The following is an 18,668-nucleotide window of genomic DNA, read 5'->3' on the forward strand; positions in this document are numbered from 1 at the left end:
GTAGTGTGTAACTATAAGGCATCTGTAACTAATTTTTAAAAAGATCTGTCATTATTCACCAGGTGGCACTGGTGGTAAAGAACCCACCCGCCAATGCAGGAAACTTAAGAGATATGGGTTTGATCCCTGAGTTGGGAAGAGCCCCTGGAGGAGGGCATGAACCCACTCCAGTATTCTTGCCTGGGAAATCCTTGGGCAGAGGAGTCTGGCAGGCTATAATCCACAGGGTTGTAAAGAGTCAGACATCACTGAAGTGACTTAGCACGCAGGCACGTCATTATTTACACTTATTCTGGAGAAAAAAAATCAGTCATGGACTATGCCCTATGAATTTAATCTGAAGCATGGCCTAGTCTTGTTTTTCTTAAACTTGTATTTTAACATAATCTGAGAATTAGGGATAATATTGGTCTCCTTACATATCAGATAGTAAATTTCCAGAATGTTAAAGAGCAAAGATGTATTTTGATCCTATTCTGACTTGAAACTAGGCATAGATTGCCACAGAAAACATAAAACTAAGTATTTTCCTTTACACTGAAGATATTGTTTTATTCCCATGAAGGTACATTCTGAAAGCAAAGTTATTGCTTGGGTAGATATTCTCATAATACTTAATGACTGATAGTCAGTAGGTCTAGATTTCAGAGTAACTTACTTATTTGGTTACATTAGGGTAAATTTTGTGCCCAGTTCATCCTGGGTATTACATTGGCCTAAGTTGATTTTTATTAATGTATTATTGAGACTTTTACTATTACCAGGATAACCTTGGTAACCCTGTTCTCCATTTTTCTCAGGTTAGAATTATCACAATCATCCTCTACTTGGGAGCTTTGATTCTTTGTTCATCCATATATGACAATGAACCCAGAATGTTTCCTGAGGAAAACCTTAACCCTGACTGTCGTATTCCAGAATTCTCTCAGCCCACTTCTTGTCCATGTTTGTTCTGACCTGTGTCTTGTTCTTACTCCTGAATTTCCCCAGGAGACTATTAATTTTCAATTCCATTTGTTTTAATGCCAAAATTTATATCTTGTCCTTAATTGGCAACATAGAGCCTGCTCACATTCTTGGCAAAGAATATAACCTTGAGCTCTCTAGTGCTCAGAAAGATCTAGTCTTTTGATCTAATGATCAAAAAGCTCAATTATTGAAAATTATATTTTAGGAGGATGGCCAGGAGTCTACGCAGTCCATCCTTCATGAGAGATATTAACACATGTTTCATGGGGGGGAAAAAAGGTTTTTAAAAGTCAAATAAGTTTCCAGTGTTAACGTGCAACATTAATCACAAGAATATAGTGAGCAGTACCACCCAAACTTACTTGAAATCTTTCTGAGGGTGGCTACCTATTACCATCTCAAAAAATTATTATTCTAATATTTTTGAAAACTGCCCATTAGAGGTATTTTAAATTCGACTCCTGAATCAGGTCACACCATAAGAGAACTAAGCAATTAGCATCTTTTAAAACTCCTAATTTATGTGTGCTTTGGCATTATGACTTTGACGTGCTATAAAAAGTAGCCTGGGGAAACTGCTCCTCCTGAATTGCTGGTTTGTATTTAAAACATGTATTGGATTGTGTTTGAATACAAATCTTAAAAAGCCATCTTTTTAACTCTCACCGTCGGCAAGTGGAAAATCCCATGGACGGCGTAGCCTGGGAGACTGCAGTCCATGGGGTCGCTAAGAGTTGGACACAACTGAGCGACTTCCCTTTCACTTTTCACTTTCACGCATTGGAGAAGGAAATGGCAACCCACTCCAGTGTTCTTGCCTGGAGAATCCAAGGGACGGGGAGCCTGGTGGGCTTCCGTCTATGGGGGTCGCACAGAGTCAGATACCACTGAAGCGACTTAGCATATATATAGCATACAGTCAGCAAGTAGACAATTTGTTAATTATTTACCTTATAATAATTATAATTATTATTTTATAGCTAATAATTATTTACCTTACAATAATAATTATAATTATTATTTTATAGTTAATAATTATTTACCTTACTATTGATTTACAACCAATGGATATATTGTTCCTTCAGTTCAGTTCAGTTCAGTTGCTCAGTCGTGTCCGACTCTTTGCGACCCCATGAATCGCAGCACGCCAGGCCTCCCTGTCCATCACCAATTCCCAGAGTTCACTCAGATTCACGTCCATCGAGTCGGTGATGCCATCCAGCCATCTCATCCTCTGTCGTCCCCTTCTCCTCCTGCCCCCAATCTCTCCTAGAATCAGAGTCTTTTCCAATAAGTCAGCTCTTCGCATGAGGTGGCCAAAGTATTGGAGTTTCAGCTTCAGCATCAGTCCTTCCAATGAACACCCAGGACTCATCTCCCTTAGGATGAACTGGTTGGATCTCCTTGCAGTCCAATGGACTCTCAAGAGTCTTCTCCAATACCACAGTTCAAAATCATCAATTCTTCGGTGCTCAGCTTTCTTCACAGTCCAACTCTCACATCCATACATGACCACTGGAAAAACTATAGCCTTGACTAGACGGACCTTTGTTGGCAAAGTAACATCTCTGCTTTTGAATATGCTATCTAGGTTGGTCATAACTTTCCTTGCAAGGAGTAAGTGTCTTTTAATTTCATGGCTGCAGTCACCATCTGCAGTGATTTTGGAGCCCCCAAAAATAAAGTCTGACACTGTTTCCGCTGTTTCCCCATCTATTTCCCATGAAATGATGGGACCAGATGCCATGATCTGTTTTCTGAATGTTGAGCTTTAAGCCAACTTTTCACTCTCCTCTTTCACTTTCATCAAGAGGCTTTTTAGTTCCTCTTCACTTAGAGGGTATCAAAATAATTAGGAGTAGTGGATAATTCTCACAGTAAGTGGGGGTTAATAATACTAACAAATCAGTCTCACAAAGTTTAATCTTACATAATAAAGTACTGTCCAATCTAGAATGCAAGTAATGTCTCATTGAGAAACTCTCTAACCACTAAGAAACTTATAGTCAAATTGATTACACACCCAACTTTTATGGGGTCCATGGGGTTGCAAAGAGCCAGACACAGTTAAGTGACTGAACAACCACCACCACCACTCTTATGACTACTGAGACTATATAATTTATCATCCGAACTTTAAAACATGACTAAAATATGTAGAGAAAAGAAAAGGATCAAGAACAGCCAAACAAGTATGAAGAATAAAGTATAGAAAACTTCCAGATATCAAGATTTATTTTAAAGCAACCATAATTAAAACTATTTATTAGAGAGACAACTATAATTAAATCCATGTGTCAGTAAACTATGTATTGACAACCCAATCCATAAAGTTCAGAAATATGGGTATGGGAATTGATGTATGACAGCAATGGTATTACAGATGAGAGAGAAAGGATTATTATTCTTTTATTTATACTAGGACAATTGGTTATCTATAAGAAAAACTCGAATACAGTCGGACTTGGTGGTATGTTGGCACTAGATCAAACCACTCCTGAATGGTCAGGGATTTCACAAATGTCTTCTTAAAACACTGATAGATGGGAATTGCCATAGTGGGAGTATTTATACTAGAAATCTGCAAATGCTATGTATCAGGACTATTTTTCCCCCAGAGAGCCAGTTTACCATCACATCATTGATTGGATTTTACATCCTACCATACACAAAAATCAGTTCTTTATGTGGATTAAAAACCTAAGCATTTAAGAGCAAAACTTCAAAACTAGAAGAAAATATACGGAGGAAAATGTCTTTAAAATCTTGATACTAGTGAGGAGTTCTAAACAACAAAATCCTGTAACTTTAGGATCAAGTTAAATTTGACTATAAGAAATTTTAAAACATGTTAAGTGAAGTGAAGTGAAGTCGCTCAGTCGTGTCTGACTCTTCGAGACCCCATGGACTGCAGCCCACCAGGCTCCTCCGCCCATGGGATTTTCCAGGCAGGAGTACTGGAGTGGGGTGCCATTTCCTTCTCCAATGCATGAAAGTGAAAAGTGAAAGTGAAGTTGCTCAGTCGTGTCCGACTCTTGGCGACCCCATGGGCTGCAGCCCACCAGGCTCCTCCATCCGTGGGATTTTCCAGGCTAGAGCACTGGAGTGGGGTGCCATTGCCTTCTCCGTTAAAACATGTAAAGGTGTCATCAAAAAGTGTTACTCACTCAGTCGTGTTCGACTCTTTGAAACTCCATGGACTGTAGCCCACCAGGCTCCTCTGTCCATGGCATTTTCCAGGCAGGAATACTGGAGTGGGTTGCCAAATCTTCAAAGGATACCACAAAAAGAAAAAGGAAGTCCAGACTGGAGGATGTAATTGATCCACACATAACAAAGAATTTGTATCCAAAAATACATTAAAACCGCCTACAAATCAATAAAGGATAGATAACCCAACTGATAAATGGGCAAAATACTTGAAAAGGCATTTTATTCAGAAGAGGATGCCCCAATGGTCAATAACAAGTTCTCAACCTTACTAGTTATCAGGAAAATGCCAATTGATAGTATAATGAGACATTTCAGTTCTCTTTTATTAATTAAGAGTGTGAGAAACCCCAGTGCTGATAAAAATGTGACACACAATTCTCACTGCTGGAGAAAGTTTACAGTGGTTAAAACCACTTTGAAGAGCAATTTGCAAATCAGTAAATTGAAGACATTGTAGCACAGACTGCTGGTTCGTCTCTCACATTCATTCATTATGACCATCTTTTGGTGGAGGATGAGGAGCGATGCAGTCGGGAGCAATGGTTTGAAATGTTATTTCTTGAAGACAGGAAAGTTCACGGTTATAACGTTTTTCACTTTACCTTTTTTGTAGGTCAAAATAATTTAAAAGATGTTTATAGCTTATTGGGTGATAAATGTCTCCTCGACAGCTCGTGACATTCAATAAAATCAATAACATGTTTGCGTTGTTATTAGTAAGTTTTATCTAACTAATTTACACATTTTAAATGTGCAAACTTCTTGTAACATCTTAACAGGACAAGTCATTAACATGTTACAACCGCAAACAGTGATAGAATTGGAAGCACCCAAATGAGTAGAAATAAGTGGGCTTCAGGAGTAAATTGAGAACATAAGTGGGGGAAAAAAAGATGCGAAAGTGGAAAAACAAGACGCTTTTTGCCACCTGAATTAGAAGAGCTATCGCGGAACGACACAGGCTAGAAATTCAGGGCCGCGGGTGCGCAACCCAGCAAAATGCCCTCCCCTTCCAGGCCGCGAAGGAAGTGACGCAGGCGGAGGGGCGGGGTGGGCTCTGCGCCGGAAGTGGGTTGTAGTTAGTAAATAAGCGGGGAAAGGCGAGCGAAGGTGCTGTCTCCATCTTGTTGGCATACGCTGCTCCTGCGACGTTGTGGAGATGGGGAGCGTCTTGGGGCTGTGCTCCATGGCGAGCTGGGTAAGTTGGTTGTTAGCGGCCTGAGGGGGCTAGCGTGAGAGATGAGAGAAAAGGCCCCGAGCAGGCCTGGCTGAGGCCCGGCGGGACCGTGTTACCCCACCCAACAGGGAGGCCTTTCTTTCCCGTTTCCTCCCTATCTCCTTTGGCCATTCCGACACAGCTTCGCGGCCCTGTGTCTTTGGAAGAGCCGACCCGGGTAGCCACGAGGAGCAGTGGACATGAGTGAGTGACCCGGATGGGAGATTCCAAGCTGAGAGCTAGCAGTTTTTCCTCCCCAACCCGCTTTTCATGAAGGCTATTGCCTATTCTTCCAGGCCCCTTTTTGTCCTTTATGTCTTATGTCTGCCTGGGCCCTTTCTACAAAGGTCTTCTGCCGCTTCGTTTTGTGGAGTACCCCATCTCTTCTCGTCATCTCCTCCCAGCGACCTCAGACTGCAGCACTGTCATCCCCGGAGGCCTCTTTGTTCTGTCGCGCAGACTGCAGTTAAATGACGGATATGTGGGGCAGCCCCGCAGTCATACTGATATAGTTACATCCTTTTTAAATAGTCCGAACTCTGCGAGTGAGTCCTCGAGCTTAATGATGTGAGAAAATTATGTATTTCTCAAATATGTGTTTGAAAAAGCTGGTCAGTTCTGTGTTATCAGATACCTGTTTTTTTTTGACAGAAAGATGCTTGTGTAATGCGACATCTCACTTTTAATTTGGTGTACGTTGCAGTTTGATAGCGTTGTTAGAGTGAAACCATTCTTCATTATGGTGGCAGGATTTTTTGATTCAGGTGGTACAAATAAATTTGAGTTTGATATAAACACTCCCCCGTCCCCCAATAAACAAAAATTGACTTTACAGTTAAAGGTATTTGTAATACGGGGCGAGATATTTGAGTTCAAATCTTAGTTCTTTAACCCATGATTTCTAAATTCTGTTTTTAACAATTCCTTGTCTGACTAACCAGATGACTCCATTATATACATTAGGTAACATTTCTGTTGTTTTTGCATCTCTTTTTAAAAAGTTTTCAATGTGGCTTGAAATATGAATGTTAAATTTTAGTAAAATACTACATAGAGGTTGCTCCAACCCAGGTCATTGTCTTGATTTTACACACACACCCACAAAAAATTTTTTTTTCTTGTAGCTGGGCGTAGAAAACTGGTATATTTTTCTTTCTTTCAAAGCTGGTATATTTTTATCTCATTATGAAAGTAGAGAATCTACTTGAAACCATTGAGTATCTTATAAGAGGCATATTTAGGGTAATAAACTTAATGTATTGCAAAATGATTATTATAGAATTGTTTTAATTGAGGGGGGTGAGATGTTGTGTAATTCTGTTTGTAAAGTCAGATTTTGTCCAGTTAGCAAATGGGCATGTTCTTTATATAGTAGGGATACATGTTTTGCATTTTGTTTTCAATTTCTAGACCTGTGATGAGCAGTCTTTTTTGCCTCGAGGATGGTTATGGTTAAAAAAAGATTTGGGGGATTAATAAAAACGTGTGTTTTAAATCGTTTTAGTGAACAATGTGGGAAAAATTACATTCGTATTAAAATTTTTACAACTTAGTTCTCCACTTAGTCACAGTTCTATAGACAGAGCCTTTTAGTTACTGTTAATATGAAGGTGCATTGGAAAGATGGTAACAAGGAGACACTTTCTTACCTTCCAGTAATTAGGTCTCTGGTGGTTAGAGAGGCTGGGTGTCTAAGGCTGCTCATCATGGTTCTAGGCAATTCTGGTTGTTTTTTCCCCTTTCTTTCTTGGTGTCTCTGTCTCTATTTCTGAATTGTTCAATTTTAGTGCAGTTCAGTAGCAATTAGAATATGCCTTGTATTTTACAAATCCCTTTCTCCCATGGTCTTAACAGATATGCTCATTTATTTAGAGGTTTTGACATATTGAAATTTAGTCAAGTATTCAAAAGTATTCAGGTCATTAACTTAGATCAGTTAAGCCAGAATGAAAATGAACCTCATTCTTTGTTTGCTCAAGTTTCTTTAGACTTAATCAGTTTTTACAAAGATTTTTTTGTTTGTTTAGGAAAATGGTAGAAAATGTCTGAACTATGGAAAAAAGTGTAAAAAATTACTTGTGATACTGTGTATCACAGAGATTGGAGTGTTTAATTTTTTTTATTTCATTTTGTGGGGTTTTTTGTTTTGTGTTTTTGCTGTTGAGTGGTCTAGAATTAGATTGATGGTAATCCTTGGTTCAAGCATGGCTATCTATCTGATTGGTGATTAAGCATTTTTATAAACACAGGTGGACCTGCCACCTAATCCTGTAACTACAGCATCACCAGCAATTGATGCTTACTCAGGTGCTTTCCCCACCTCAGTCTAAAGATGATGCGAGTGAGTAGTGTTGACTTTTTGAATCACTGTATTTTGTATAGAACAACTATCAGTTTTTTGCCCAAATGTTAAGTAATTGAGAAGAAGCTTGTGATTCCTGCCTGCTTATTTTGTGCAGTCTCTTGCTAGATTTATATTTTTTAGTACAATGACTTGATTTTGTAGAAATGATTCATAGTTGCTATAAATAGCCAAGCAGTGCAGAGTACAAAATGTAAATGTCACCAACAAAATCCCACTACATTTCTTCTCTCTCAATGCATGCATACACATGGATGAATAAACAGAAATATTTTTTAAGGTGTGGTAGCGTGCTGAACATATATTTTTAAACAGAATTAATTTTTTCTGAATTTAACAGAAGAATGTAAAAGTAAAGGAATTGCTGAGTGTTAAATTCTTCTTCATCAGGAGAGGTTCTGAAAGAGTTCTCTCAAGAGATGTTTCTAGAGCAGTGGTTCTCAGTTGTCCCCCAGGGAACATTGGACAGTGCCTGTGGATACTTTTCATTGTCACAACTTGGGATAAGGTGCTAATAGCATCAAGTGGGTAGAAGCCAGGAATACTGCTAAATGTTTTACAATATATAGGATAGTCCTCAACAGCAAAGACTTATTTGGCCCCAGATGTCAATGTGCCATAGCTGAAAAATCCTGCCTTATCCTCTTCAGTTGGCCGGTATAAGAAATGAAATGAAATCTAAGGGTCTTAACTGCACTTTAAAAAATGAATTAAACTAATCATTTAATTTTCACCTCTACCTTCAACCTCTCTTATGGAGGTACGTGGTACCACCTATTCCTGATCTGTTTGATGATCCTGTACAAATTTTATTGCTTAACTTTTTTCCTTTACTTTCTAACCTGTTAACTCAGTATTCTTCTGGTTTTTTAATTTGTTTTCCTTTTAATTTTATTCCTTCTGTTAAAAATCTTTTATTTTTCATTTTATTGGTGTTTCTAAAGTAATTGATGTATTCATTTTGCCAACTTTAACTAGAATTTCTTTGTATTATTTTTTATGGCTGTTTCGTTTTATAACCATAATTCCCTCAGTTGTTTAATCTTTAAACCAGTCATTCTTAAAGTATATCCTGGACTACACTTAACTGGAAATGCTGACTGGGTCCCAGCATTGTGGTTTAATATTCTCTCCAGTGATTCTGATGGAAAACCACTGTTCTACTGTTAAGTGGATTCATAGTTCAGAGCATTCTTCTTTTTCTTTTTAAAACCATAGCTTCTCTAAGTTCTGTTTCTTTTTTTATGTGTCATCTCATAATTGACCAAATTGGGTCATGTAATAGATTTTTTCCAAAAAGAATTCATGGATGTTGAAATCCCTGAATTTTTTTCATATTTAAAAATGCCTCTTGCTTTCTTGAGAAACACTGTGGACTGGTATAATAGCATACCCATTTCTTTCAGGACTTGAGGTATTTCTATGGATTATGTTCTGTCTTCCCCTGCTCTGGTAGCCATTTCCTTTTAACACGTCTCATACATAGCAGCTTCTGCCTGAGTGTCTGAAGAGTTTATTTATCTTTAAAATTAACCAAATATGTCTGACTTTAAATCTTTCATCACTTTTTATTCTTCTAGAAAATAGTGGGTTTTTCTGAAGATACAGATTTATTTCTTTAAGGAAATTCTTATTGTATCTTTGAATGTCCTTTTTGTTACATTTATTTAGAGGCTTCTCCATTTTAAAGACATGAGTTAATTTCGTGTTGTCTTCTTTTTTCTCCATATTATTTTTCCTATATTTCTGTCGTTTTTCTTTAGTTGATTTAATTTACATAAAATTCATACTTTGTAGTGTGTGGTTCGGTGAACTTTGACAAACCATGTAGTTGTGTAACCACTAAAGAACTTTTGTCACCTTAAAAAGTTATGCCATCTGCATTCTGGAGAATCCCTGGGCTTTTTTCCCAGTTTTGCCTTTCCAGAATGTCCTGTAAATGGAATCATACAGCATATAGCCTTCAGAGTGTGGCTTCTCTTACTCAGTGAATTAGTATAATTCAAGATTCATTCATATTATGGTGTCTGTTAGTAGTTTCTTCCTTTTTATCATTACATGGTATTCCATTGCTTGGATTCCATTGCTCCACAGCTTGTCTCCAACAGCTGAGGGTCATTTCCACATTTTGGAAATGAAGTAGCTGTTAGTGTTCCTATAAAGTTTTCTTGTGTGTCTATAACTTATTTTATGTACCTAAATATCTTGCATTGGGATTGCTAAATCATATGGTAAATGTACATTTGACTTACAAGAAATTTTCAAATTTATCTCCAAGATGGTCATACCAGGTTTTATTCCCACCAGCAAATGTTTCCTTCAAGTCTGTGGCTTGTATTTTCATTCTCATACTGATGGCTTTCAAAGAGTAGAAGTGATTGTTCTTTCTATATTGATCTGCTTTGGCACTTTTAGCAAAAGCCTGTTTACCATCTTTGTTTTTCTTAACTCTGTTCTTCTGTTATTTATGTCCATAGTTTTGCGTAAATTACCCTAGTTTGATTCTTGTTGCTTTTAAGTTAATCTTGAAATCAGGTAGTGTGATTCTAACTACTCTTTCAACATTCTTTGGGCTATTCTAGTTCTTTTGCTTTTCTGTAAAAGTTTTAGAAGCAGTTAGTTGCTACCAAACACCTGCTGGAATTATGATTGGGCTTGGGTTAAATTTATAGATCAGTTTGGAAAGAATTGTTACCTAAATGAGGAGTCTTCCAATCCATGAACTCAGTTTATCATGCCATTAACCTAAATATTTGATTTCTTTCATCAGTGTTTTTCTTTAATTTTCATCATTTGAAAGCTGGTGTATATTTTACTAGGTTTATAAGTATTTTTGTTTAGTTTCACTTTCCAGTTGTTTGTTGTTAGTGTGCAGAAGTGTAATTGATATGTATATACTGACCTTGTGTCCTGTGACCTTATTAAACTTTCTTGTAGTTCTAGTAGCATTTTGTAAGTTCTTTGGGATTGTTCATGTTGACAATTATGTGTGAAGGAAAGCAGCTTTATCTCTTCCTTTCCAAAGTATGTACTTTCTTTATTTTTCTTGTTTTTGTTTTTTGTTTTGTAAATGCTTTTTATCAAAGCATCTACATGATAATTAAGGGTATCCTCAAGTCAAGCATATTCTGTTTGTTTGCTGAAAGTTTTTTCTATTCTTCAGTTGCTCAGTCACGTCTGACGCTTTGTGACCCCATGGACTGCAGCACACCAGGCTTTCCTGTCCTTGACCATCTCCTGGATCTTGCTCAAACTCATGTCCATTGAGTCAGTAATGCCATCTCATCCTCCGTCATTCCCTTCTCCTCCTGCCTTCAGCCTTTCCCAGCGTCAGGGTCTATTCCAGTGAGGCGGCTTTTCAAATCAGGTGGCCAAAGTATTGGAGCTTCAGCTTCAGCATCAGTCCTTCCAGTGAATATGCAGGACTCATTTCCTTTAGGATTGACTGATTTGGTTGCCCTGCAGTCCCAGGGACTCTCAAGAGTCTTCTCCAAAACTCAGTTCGAAAACATCAAATCTTGGGCACTCAGCCTTTGGCTACTGGAAAAACCATAGCTTTGACTGTATGGATCTTTGTCAGCAAAATGATGTCAGAGACCAAGCATCTTTTAATTTCATGGCTGCAGTCACTGTCCACAGTGATTTTGGAGCCCAAGAAAATTAAGTCTTTCACTGTTTACACTGTTTCCCCACCTATTTGCCATGAAGTGATGGGACTGGATGCCATGATCTTTGTTTTTTGAATGTTAAGTTTTAAGCCTGCTTTTTCACTCTCCTCTTTGATCTTCATCAAGAGGCTCTTTAGTTCCTCTTTGCTTCCTGCCCTAAGGGTGTAGTCATCTGCATATCTGAGATTATTGATATTTCTCCCTGCAGTCTTTATTCCAGCTTGTGTTTCATGTAGCCCGGCATTTCATGTGATGTACTCTGCATATAAGTTAAATAAGCAGGGTGACAATATATAGCCTTGACACACTTCTTCCCAATTTGGAACCAGTCCTTTGTTCCATGTCTGGTTGTAACTTGCTTCTTGACCTGCATACAGATTTCTCAGGAGACAGGTCAGGTGGTCTGGTATTCCCTTCTCTAAGAATTGTCCACAGTTTGTAGTGATCCATACAGTCAAAAGCTTTAGTGTAGTCAGTGGAGCAGGAAATGTTTTTCTGGAATTCTCTTGCTTTTTCTGTGATCAGCAGATGTTGGCCATTTGACCTCTGGTCCCTCTGCCTTTTCTAAACCTAGCTTGTTCATCTGGAAGTTCTCAGTTCACTTACTGTTGAAGCCTGGCTTGGAAGATTTTGGGCATGCCCTTGTTTGCATGTGAAATGAGTGCAATTGTGTGGTAGTGAGCATTCTTTGGCATTGCCCTTTTTTGGGATTGGAATGAAAACTGACCTTTTCCAGTCCTGTGGCCACTGCTCAGTTTTCCAAATTTGCTGGCATATTGAGTGCCGCACTTTGACAGCATCATCTTTTAGGATTTGAAATAGCTTAGCTGGCATTCCATCACCTCCACTTTGTCCCTAGTAATGCTTCCTAAGGCCCAGTTGACCTCACACTCCCACATCTCTGGCTCTAGGTGAGTTTTTTAAATTTGTTTTATAATGAATGGGTATTGAATTTTTCAAATTACTTTTTTGCATTGTGTGAGATGGCCCTGGTGGTAATTTTCTTCAGTCTGTTAATGTGGTAAACTAATTTGATTGAATTTCAAAAGCTTAACCAAATTTGCTTTCTCCCAGCTCAACCCCGCCTGATTACAGTGTATTAACCTTTTGTATGCTTTTTTAAAACTATTTTTAAAAATCAGGTTTAGCTTTACAGAAAAATTGAGAGGAAGATAGAGATTTCCCATATATGCCCTGTGTCCCCATATGCATAGCTTCCCTTGTTGCAAACATTCCCCACCAGAGAGGTGCGTTTGTTAGTTACTAAGCCTACACTAACAATCATCATCTCCCAAAGTCTGTAATTTACATGAGTCCTAACTATTTGAATGTGAGCCAGTCTTGCCTTTTGGGACAAATCCCACTTGGTTGTGGTGTGTAATTCTTTTTCCTACATTGTTGGATGTAATTTGCTAATATTTTATTGAGAATTTATGCCTTTATTCATGAGAAAGGTTAATCTTTTATTATAATGTGTTTGTCAGGTTTTGTTATTAGAATGATGCTTATTTTATAGAACAAGGTAGAAAGTATTCCCCCTCTACTTGTGTTCTCTGAGATTGAAGGGAATCGATGTAGATTCACCAGTGAACCTGCCTGTGCCTAGTGCTGTTTTGGAAGGCTGTTAATTATTGATTAAATTTCTTTAATAGAGGTCTATTCAAATTGTTTCTTGTGTGTGAGTTTTAGCAGCTTGTATCTTTCAAGGGTTTTGTCCATTTGTGTAGGTTCTCAAATTTGTGGGCACAGAATTGTTCATAGTATTCTTTCATTATCCTTTTCATGTCCACAGGACCTACAGTGACATCTTCTCTGTTATTTCTAACGTTAGTAATCTGTGTTATCTTTTTTTGTTAGTTAGCCTGGTTGGGGGCTTATTTTTATTAATCAAAGAACCACATTTTGTTTTCATTGGTTTTTCTCTATTTTCTGTCTTTGATTGCGTTGGTGTCTAGTCTAGTTCTTTTTTTTCTGTTTTCTTTCAGTTTGCATTTCTTTTTCTAGTTTCCTAAGATGGAAGCTTAGATGATTGATTTTAGATTTTCTTTTCTGGTAAATGCATTCAGTGCTGTAAATTTGCCTAAAAGCACTGCTTTCACTACATCCCATAAGTTTCTATAAATTGTGTTATTATTTTAATTCAGATTTTTAAAAATTTCTCTTGAGACTTCTTTGACTTCTGTGTTTATTTTAGATAAGTACATTGTTTTAAGAATTTGGGGGATTTTCCAGTTACCATTTTGCTATTGATTTCTAGTTGATTTGTAGTCTGAGAGCAGTCAGTGCTCTTTCAAGTTCGATACTGTGTTTTATTGTCAGCAGTGTGCTTTTGGTTACTATTCCATGTCATCTTGGAGAATGTGTTCGCTGGTCACAGGGTAGAGTAGTCTATAGATGTCAGGCACCCATTTGATTGGTGGTGGTGAGTGCAGCTGTCCTTCCTGATTTTCTGCTAGCTCAGTCTGTCCATTTCTGAGAGAGACACTGGAGTCTCTCTAACTCTGACAGTGGAGTCATCTGTTTCTGTTTGCAGTTTTACTGGGTTTTTGCCTTCACAGTTTGATGCTCTGCCATTAGGTGCATACATATTTAGAATTGTTAACATCTTCTTGGAGAATTGGATCCCTGTATCACTATGTAGTGTCTTTCTTTATCCCAGATAACTTTGCTTGTTTTGAGGTCTGCTCTACCTGCAACCAGTGCAGCTACCCTCTCTCATTTAGTGTTCACATGTTGTATTTTCCCCTTCCATTCACTTTTATTCTGTGTGTCTTTATATTTATAGTGAGTCTCTTGTAAGCAGTGTAATTGGGTCTTGTTTTTTGAACACACTGACAGTCTGTCTTTTAATTGAATAAATTTAGGCCTCTGATCTCCAAGGTGATTACTGATAGATTTGGACTAGTATTTACTGTATTTATTACTGTTTTCTATTTGTTGCCCTTGTTTTTCTTGTTGTGTGTTGGGGGAGAAGGGTGTTTAAATTAAGCATTGTATATGATTCCATTTTCTCTCCCTTTTAGCATATCAGTTAAACATCTTTTAGCTTTTATGAAGTGTTATTTACTTGTTTTTCGGTTGTTGCCCAATTTATTAGTCCATTTGGGCTGTTGTAACAATACCACAGGCTGGGTGGCATGTGAACAACAGAAATTTGTTTCTCACAGTACTGGAGGCTGGCAGTCCAAGATTAGGGTGCCCGCATGGCTATCTTTTGTATCTGGTGAAGGCCCTCTTCAGGGTTGTAGACTGCCAACTTGTTGGTGTTTCCTCATATAGTCGAAGAGGTGAGGCGCTCTCTCTCTGCCGCCTTTATGAGAGCACTACTCTTCGTGCGGGCTCGGCCTTTTTGACCTAATTCTTCCCAAAGGCCCTATCTCATAACATCATCACCTTGTGCATTAGATTTTCATCATACGATTTTTGGTCTGTAGCACTCTAGAATTTGAAATAACATTTACAGCTTATCCACTTTGAAGTAACAGCATACTACGACACTACACACTTACAGCTGGTGTTAATACCTTATAATAGGAAAACGATCCTGATTCCTGTCTCCTTTCCTTTCTACATTACTTTCATTCATTAAATACACACACAGGAACCTATGTGTCTACACACATGTATATGTATAGGCATAACATGTGTGCATATGTAACAATACATTGTTGCTCTTATTTTGAGCAAACAAGTTAGCTCAACTAAGAATAAGAAAAGTTTTTACTTTTATTTATAAGAGTAATTTTATATGTAGAGTTTCTGAATTATATTATTTTCCTCTTTTAGAGAATTTTGAACATTTCTTGCAAGCAAGTCTAGAGTTTGGCAACAAATTCCATTTTATTTGAGAAAATATTTCTTCTTTTGAAGGATAATTTGCAGAGTACAGAACTGTAGGTTGGCGGGTTGTTTTCTCTCAACACTAAAATATTTTACTTCACTCTTGTTTGCATGGTGTCTGAGGAAAACTTGAATATATCGATAATTCATCCTTTGTTCCTGTGTAGGTAAGGTGTTTTTCCTCTGGCTTCTTCCAGGATATTGTATTTTCTGTTGCTTCAAAGCGATTTATCTAGGTGTAGGGGTTTTTGTTGGTGGTGGTGTTTTTTTTTTTTGTGGAGGGTGGGGTGTGTATGTCTGATGTTAATTTGGGGGAAGTCTGTCATTTAAAAAATATTTCTTTTCCTTGTGATATTCACATTATGTTTTACCATTTGCAGTTATCTCACGATTCTTGGATATTCTGTTGAACAGAATGTCAGTCTTTACTCTCTTGGCTTTTCAATTTGGAAAATTTCTATTGATACAGTCTTAAGCTCAGAAATTATTTCCTCAACCGTGTCTGCATTTTCATTTCTGCTACTGTTTTTTGTTTCTAACATATATTTTTTTGAAGGATTTCATTTCTGCTTCTTGTATGCTGTCTACATTATTCAGTAGAACCCTTAACATATGATAGTTGTTTTATATTTTTGGTTTGATCAGTCTAATATCTCTGCTGTGTCTGGTTTTGATGCTTGCTGTGTCTCTTCAAATTGTGTTTTTTGCCTTTTGTAATGTCAATAATTTTCCTGATAGCCAGATACTATGTACCAGGGAAAAGGAACTTGATTGTGTCCTGGTGAGGTGTGGGTGAAAGAGAAACATCCATTATTCTCTGATTAGATTTTAGTCTTTTAGTAAGCTTATGCCTCTGGACTGTGAACTTCCTAATATTTCTTAGTCTCCCCTCCGTCCCCCTATAAATGGGAGAGGATGGCTTGAAAAGCTAGAGTTCAGTATTTCTCTTCCCCTAGGTTATTTATCCTCTAGTTAAATAAGTTAGACTCTATTTAACTAGTTTTTCTTGAGGTCAGGTGTTCAGAAAAAAGTGTTCTAATATATTTTAAAATGGATCTCTCCTTTCCTACAAGAAGCTGGAAGGAATTTTTCTCTCAAGTTTACTATGAGAACCTGATTGAACTAGTAGTAAAATTCACAAGTTTGTAGGGCCCTTTAAGTGTGTTTTCCTGGTTTTTTTAGCTCTCAGACTTGTCCACTATGAGGCTCCAGCAGTTCTTCAGTTATCTTTCAGGATTTCCATCCTGCACACCGGTTCCCAAGTCAGTTTCCACTTGTGGACACTAATAAGCGATGATTCCCTGTCTGTCTTTCAGTCTCGGGGGCAGTGACTTACTCTGTGTCCTCACCTAACTTGGATCCTAGAAGAATTGTTGATTTTTTGAGTCTCTTTGCTTTTTTCTTTTCTTTAGGATGGAGTCATGGTTCCAGTCTCCTCCTTTGTGAAAATGGAACAGGAGATCTTTGTATACTTTTTGTATTATTGACTTGACAGGATATTAAGGATTTTTTTTTTTTTTTGTAATGCTCATAAAGGATATCAGTATGTTGTTTCCTTGATTTTGTATCAGTTTTTTGCCTCTTTAGTTTTCCGGAAGAATCTGGGTAGAGTTGGTTTGATTTATTCTTTAAATGTTTAATGGAATTCACTAGTGAAGCTACCTATGCCTGTGAAGGTTTTTAACTACAAATTCAGTTTCTTGAAACAGGACCATTCATCTTATATATTTCTCATCGAATGATTTTTGGTAGTTTGGATTTTTCATGGAGTTTATCTGTTTTATCTAAGTTGTTGAATTATTCAATAAAATTGTTCATAGTTTTCTCTTATAATCCTTTGATGCTCACAGGATCGATAATAATACCTTCTCTCTCATTTCTGGTTCTGAAGATGTGTATGTTCACTTTCTTGCTATTTTTTTATCCTCATCAGTCTGACGATAGATTTCTAAATTATAATGGTCTTCTAAAACTAGCTTCACTGTCTTTCTTCTTTTCTGTTTTTTACCTCATGGATTTATCTTTATCATTTCTTTTATTCTGCCTATTTGGGCTATACTTTGCTCATTTAATAACTTAAGATGAAAGCTCTGGTCATTGATTTATTTATTATCTAACATAGCCACTTAAAACTGTAGGTTTCTTTTAAACATTGCTTTTGGTACATTCCAAAAATGTGATACCTTATTTTCATTCTGTTTGTTTTTTGACCTCTTCTGCTTGTGAGTTTGACTGTATTATTTAGTTTCTGGAGAAATAAATCCTTCTGTTACTGATCAGTATTTAATTCCATTGTGGGCCACGAAAACATGTATGATTATATTTATTGAGATTTGAGATTTGTTTCATGGCCCAGAATATGCTCTGTTTTGGTTAAGTGTTTTCTGTGTTTTTGAAAATAATTTTTATTCTGCTTTGGTTAGATGGAATATTCTCTGAATGTCAGAGATAATTAATGATACTGAACTGATATGTATATTGAGTTTTTTTCCTACTTCAGTTAATGAAAGAACATAGATGTGGACTTGTTATTACTCTTTTCAGTTTTAATAATTTTTCTTTGATGCATTTTGAAGTTCTTTTTTACATGCAGAAATATTTAGGATTGTATGTTGTATGTCTGCTTAATGAATATCCTATATCTCCATGTTTGTCTTTTATTATAAAATGGCCCTCCTTGTTCCTGATGAAACTCTTTGCTCTGAAATCTACTTTGATACTGGTATGTGTGTTTATGTGTATGTGTGTATACACACACACAGACAGACACACATATATATATACCCACATGTGTACATATATATATATATTTAATTTTCCACCAGTTCTGTCTGTATGTTTAAGTGGGTTTCTTGTAGAAAAGATAGGGTTGGATCTTAACTCTTTAATCTGACTGTGCTTTTTATTTGTCAGTGTTTAGTCTCTTTATACTTAATGTGAGTATTGATTATGTTTGTGCTTAAATCAACCATCTTTCTATTTGTTTTTTGTTTATCCTACCTGGTCATGGTCTCTTTTCCCTAGTTTTTTCCTTATTTTGGATTAATTAGCAATATATTAATGTTTTTTTTTTTTTTTTAATCTTTTGGCTTACTAGCTGTATTCCTTTGTTTTGCATTTTTAGACTGTAGGGTCACTGTAGGGTTTATAGTATTTAGCTTATTACACTGCCTTTGTGTCATATCCATTCTGTTTCTAATTTAAGTATACAGTAGTATAGTTGAATGTCTCCTTTTATGGCCTGTTTGTAACTGTCACATACAGTAACTGTACTGCCGTCTGTGTTGTAACCACCCAGAATACTTTACTATTTTGCTTTAAAAAGATAATAATGTTTTCTAAGTAACCTTTTATATGTAAAAAAAAAAGAATACACAGTTAACCATTTCTTTTTTGTTGT

General features: G+C 36.9%; 1 protein-coding gene and 1 long non-coding RNA gene across 2 annotated transcripts in view; one reads left to right on the forward strand and one right to left on the reverse strand.

The window, feature by feature from the left end:
• The window catches only part of LOC133253773 (uncharacterized), a 68,598-nt gene extending 63,399 nt beyond the window's left edge, over nt 1-5,199 (reverse strand). Inside the window, exons 1-2 of the long non-coding RNA XR_009738421.1 lie at nt 5,111-5,199; nt 4,137-4,237 (exon numbers count right to left, since the gene is read on the reverse strand). This is a non-coding gene — a long non-coding RNA (uncharacterized LOC133253773). The remainder of the gene's footprint in view (nt 1-4,136; nt 4,238-5,110) is intronic.
• Nucleotides 5,200-5,220: 21 nt separating this feature from the next.
• The window catches only part of SERINC1 (serine incorporator 1), a 33,938-nt gene continuing 20,490 nt past the window's right edge, over nt 5,221-18,668 (forward strand). Inside the window, exon 1 of the mRNA XM_061427441.1 lies at nt 5,221-5,380. Coding sequence (XP_061283425.1) covers nt 5,342-5,380 — 39 coding nt within the window. The 5' untranslated portion in view covers nt 5,221-5,341. The remainder of the gene's footprint in view (nt 5,381-18,668) is intronic.

The sequence above is a fragment of the Bos javanicus genome, chromosome 9 (genome assembly GCF_032452875.1).
Source record: "Bos javanicus breed banteng chromosome 9, ARS-OSU_banteng_1.0, whole genome shotgun sequence".
Lineage (NCBI taxonomy): Eukaryota > Metazoa > Chordata > Mammalia > Artiodactyla > Bovidae > Bos > Bos javanicus.